At 46.5% G+C, this 4,530-nt stretch overlaps 1 protein-coding gene across 8 annotated transcripts; it reads right to left on the minus strand.

The window, feature by feature from the left end:
* Positions 1-704: 704 nt before the first annotated feature.
* LOC120686507 (MEIOTIC F-BOX protein MOF-like) lies at positions 705-3,972 on the minus strand. 8 transcript variants are annotated; one of them, XM_039968726.1, is made up of 5 exons: positions 2,741-3,972; positions 2,207-2,298; positions 2,026-2,082; positions 1,225-1,916; positions 705-1,053 (listed from the first exon to the last, which is right to left on the minus strand). In XM_039968726.1, coding segments are annotated over exons 1-2 (879 nt in total). In that variant the 5' UTR covers positions 3,619-3,972; the 3' UTR covers positions 705-1,053; positions 1,225-1,916; positions 2,026-2,082; positions 2,207-2,297. The 8 variants fall into 8 exon arrangements, with proteins under 8 accessions (XP_039824660.1, XP_039824661.1, XP_039824658.1 ...); XM_039968724.1 differs by lacking the exon at positions 2,207-2,298 and having other exon boundaries at positions 737-1,053; positions 1,225-1,313; positions 1,721-1,916; positions 2,026-2,181; XM_039968723.1 differs by lacking the exon at positions 2,207-2,298 and having other exon boundaries at positions 739-1,053; positions 1,225-1,606; positions 1,721-1,916; positions 2,026-2,181.
* Between the last annotated feature and the right edge of the window lie 558 nt (positions 3,973-4,530).

Genomic DNA, 4,530 nt, shown 5'->3' on the forward strand with positions numbered 1-4,530 from the left:
CTAAGATTCCACACGACTAGAAAATAACTCACCTGTTCACCGCAAATACGTCGGTAGGTATTGAACCTGATACTAATGCTACAGCATTAACTAGATGACGGCGAAGCAATAGTCCACAGTTAACGCAAAGCCTTCCATTTCCACCGCAGATTTGCGTAACAGAATTCTTTGGAAAGGGTTTACATATGAGACCATCCCAAACGTATATATACTCGCATCAGAAGGATGCAAGTACCTTATTGACCATAAGGTATATGCACTCACTGAATTTACGAAGTTTTCACTCCCAAGCACGCCGGTATCACTGTTGCTATTAGGCGAATACCATTAGCGTGATATCGTATCATACAGAGTCAGAGACTACAAAGTACATTCTTTAGAGCCGCCTTGCATTAGTCATAGAGCAAACAGTAATAATCCTAATAGAAGAACAGAACTGTGTTAAGAGAATAATAATATAAGGAGAAATAGGAGAATGACAACAAATTGTAGGCAGTACAGATTTAAGCTCAACGGAAGAGCCAACGACAGCAAAAACAGCAATGCATCTTCAATGAATAGGACATCAGGAAGCCACAAAGGAACAAGGCCTCGGCAAGTAGGAACAACATCTAGGACGACAGGAGAGTTGTGGCTCGTGTGAATGAACCCATCCCAGCCAACGGGAACTGGGATAACAACGGAGTTAGGGCAAAAGCATCTCAGAAAAAAAAAAGAGCGAAGCAAACTCTCTGTATATGCATGTGAATGTGGCTTGATCTTTCTCAAAAAAACAGGGGACGATAACAGGTAGTTGATGATCGAAACATTTAGTGTCTGTCAGCAATGTGATCCAAGATCCCTAAACCTGGAATAATTTAATAATGAGGTATTAGAATGCCACTCAAAAGAGGTACAACGGGGTGGGCTGAACTAGTTACAATTCCAATTCCACGATGCTTCAGTGATTGGAGCTAGAGAAATCCAACAGAAGACACCATACTTGTCAGTTGTCACCATATCCATCAAAAGCTTTATGGCACAACTTTTCTCCATGCTTCCCAGGACCGAAACCTGAACAAATAAGAGAGGCTCAAGTGAAAAGAAACAAAAATCTTTCAGCTGCTTGAAAGATGAAGTTGGACGAAAATTATGATTAGTTATTTTGCAACAAGTTTTCTAGCTGAGTCAATCTACAATTTATACACCTGCCAAAAATAATACCACAAGAACAATGAAGAGCACCTGTGTGTTATCCATATCAACGTTTGATTGATCACAATCACAAGGAGGGCAAAGATCAGAAAATGTTGTCTTCTGAAGATACAAATGTCCTGTAATAAAACATTCCTGCCTCAAATGCTAAGGAATTGGGATAGATATTCCTTCCGAGTTCTGGTAGAATCTTTATTAAAATGCTCATAAGTAGCACAAATGCACTAGTCAGGTGATACCAAAACCAGCACCAGCAGAACCATGGAACCCAAACATAGGTGATTACAGACAGTAATTGTAACATCACAGACAGTAACTGTAACATATATTTCCATGGCGGCAGATGTGATGCATCAGAAGCCCCAAGCCAGGGGATTGCTATTGTTCATCTCCTCAACAAACATGATCATGTCTAACCTTATCTCAGTACACAAGAAAAAATATTCGATTAACTTAGTAGTTCATTTCGTGTGTCAATTATTGGTGAATTGCTGAATTATAACGCTGAGAAGTGTTGCTAACTTACACTGAAATTCTGTATTCTAGATCTTCTGGATGTTAAATTCCTCAAGACAAGTTCCAATTGAACTCAAGATCTTCAAAGTTCTCTGAACCCTTTCATCAATCTGTTCACTTTTGACTTCGACTCTCCTAAGTTGCCCTAGAGAAAATGATTGTTCAACTGGATTGCTGTCTTCCATTTTCAGTACACAATTTTCTTTCTGTAACAAATAATGAAAATTATGAAAACCAGTAAGCCACTCATCCTGTCATACATGAAAGTTTTAGTAAGGTAACAAGTAACAACAGTCATATTTGGAAGATGCATACCTGACAAAGTTGAAGAGTGAGTTTCTCTAAATTTGGTGTGCATCGTAGAAAGCCAAGAAGCGCACGGAGGTCACCAGCCAAACACCAATTAATGAGATAGAAACTCTTTAAATTGCTGAATGTAGGGCAGCATGCCAAATCTTTTTCTAAAGTAAACTGGAATTCAAAGAAGTAAATCAAGGTCAAGATTTCAACTCAAGCAATTGTGGAAGACATACACATACAGAAGCATATATGGGTGGTGAATAAACACCAGAAATTTAGTGAGTTCATCTGCACGAACACATATATTGAACATTACCAGGGCTGGAGCTACAATCAGTTCCAAGGAGGTGCTATTGTGCTAAGACTCTTACAGTTAAGCTAACTTCATATTTCATATGGAATTTCAGGATTAAAAAGCTAGTATTACATGGACATGCATGGGCTGAGGGGAGGACCTCCCGCAGATCTGCCTCTGTTACATAACAGCGGCTAAGAGTAATCACATCATGGATTACTAAGGAACTAACTGAAAGCAATGAAGTGAAACCTATCAAGGAAACATAATCTAACAAAATCTCTTGCATAGTCGTGGTGATATGATCTTTTAATCCCCTTTGATGGTTATTCACGTGAACTTGAACAGTTGTCATGGATACATTAGTGCAATAGAAATAGTTATTAACAAATGACAAAGAATACAGAATCCTAGTGGATGGAAGCGTAATGGTACCATGGCAAAGGAAGCTCTGAACTCCAAAGTTGAGGCATTTGATAAACCTTGAAGGACACACCCATCAATTTGAACACCAAAATCATAAGAAAGACGCACTCAGCGCAACAGTCCGCATAGCAACCTTCCATGCGAAGATCCTCATCCTCACAACCAAACTTGATACATGCGCTTTCTAGTGATGTCATTCCTTCAAGCAGAGGAGGTGCACCACTGCAGTACTCTAGTTTGAGCCAAATGAGACTGGGTGCAGAAATACGAGTACCGTATACATGGTCAAGTCCAAACTTGCAGTTCACTATGCTCAAACGTTTTGAGGACGGAGACCAGATCTCACTGGCATAGATATCACTCGAAGTGATCTCAAGACCCTCCAGCATGGGGCAGCTTGAACAATCAAGAGCATTGTCGGACAACTGTACACCGTTAAGATGCAAAGTACTCAGGTACTGTGAATCAAAAGGTTTGTACAGTGGGGTCCACGGGAGACTGAGGGACAGCACTCGAGCTCGTAACAACAGCGCGTGCTGGATCCAGAGATCGACGTAAACAGGATCCACGTCCTCAAAACCACGGAGATCGAATTCACAACCATCAAGAGCTGATCCTGGGTCGCGAAGCAGCAGAAGCCTGTTCACGAACCTGGTCAGCTCGTTTTCACTCCCCAGCACCTCGACGTCGACGACGCGCAGGAAGGGCAGGGACCGCCAGAGGTGGCGCCAGCGCCTGGCTAGCACACACGTCCGCACGGCCTCCCGCACAGGCAGGAATCCCAGCGCGTGTTGGAGGACGGCGTCCGGAAGCGCGCTGATCCGGTCCCCAACGCGGACGGCCCCTGCCGGCGACGCGCTCCTGGCGGCCTTGCTCCCGCGCGGCATTCCGTCGAACAGGTGGCGGGCGCGGCTGCCCGCTGCCCGCTGCCGTACCGCCGCCGAGGACGAGGAGACTCGCCTTTAGGCCGCGGCCACCGGCGACACGAGCGAAGTCGCGGAGGGCTTCAGGGAAGGAACGCCGGGCTGGCCGCCGGCGAGAGGCGGAGGCACGCCACGCGGCCTGGTGGCCGGCGCATTCTGACTTGGGAATTGGGATGCGGTTCGGAGGGGAGCCAAGGACGGCCGACGGCTGCGGAGGAGACAAGTCACTGGGAGAAGCGGAGACGGGAGAGGCCGTCGGGGAGCGGTGGGCGGTGGCCGGTGGGAGGGGAGGACCTGACCACAGTAAGACTGAAAACTCAAAATGTGGCCGAGAAGGAAGCCATGAAAAATTTAGGGTTTTTTTTTATCCATGCCATTACAATTTTCTAACTTCTGAGATACGCCATTACCATTCACCTATTTCAAAACTTGCCATTATAATTCTTCGTTTCTTTGAACCGTGCCATTTTATACGTCTTTGATATCTATGGACCCACTCGCAGACCTGCGTATTTTTGTATGACCCAAAATGCCCCTACTGTTTCTCTCCGTTCAACTCACTGACGTGTGGGGCCCACACGTCATCTTCTCCCTCAACCTCCTTCCTCCTCTTCACCAGGAAGGCGAGGTCCTGTTCGCCGATGGCGATGGAACCAAGGCCGAGCTCCTGGAGGCGGGGGAACACGGCGGCGGCGGGCGGGAGGGAGCACGGGAAGGTCCAGAAGCCGAGGTAGAGGCGCGTGAGGGAGGTCGCGCACGCGAGGAGGGCGCCGGGGAGCTGCAGATGCGCCTGGATCGGGGTCGGGTCGGGTGGTTCACGAGGACGAGCTGGACGCGGCCATGGGGGTGGCCGTGAGGTGGACGCGGCGGAAGGGG

Source organism: Panicum virgatum, chromosome 8N (genome assembly GCF_016808335.1).
Source record: "Panicum virgatum strain AP13 chromosome 8N, P.virgatum_v5, whole genome shotgun sequence".
In the NCBI taxonomy this organism is placed as follows: domain Eukaryota; kingdom Viridiplantae; phylum Streptophyta; class Magnoliopsida; order Poales; family Poaceae; genus Panicum; species Panicum virgatum.

Coding starts and splice junctions, on each gene's coding strand:
- LOC120686507 (XM_039968722.1), bottom strand. CDS start 3,618: ATGCCGCGCGGGAGCAAGGCCGCCAGGAGCGCGTCGCCGGCAGGGGCC.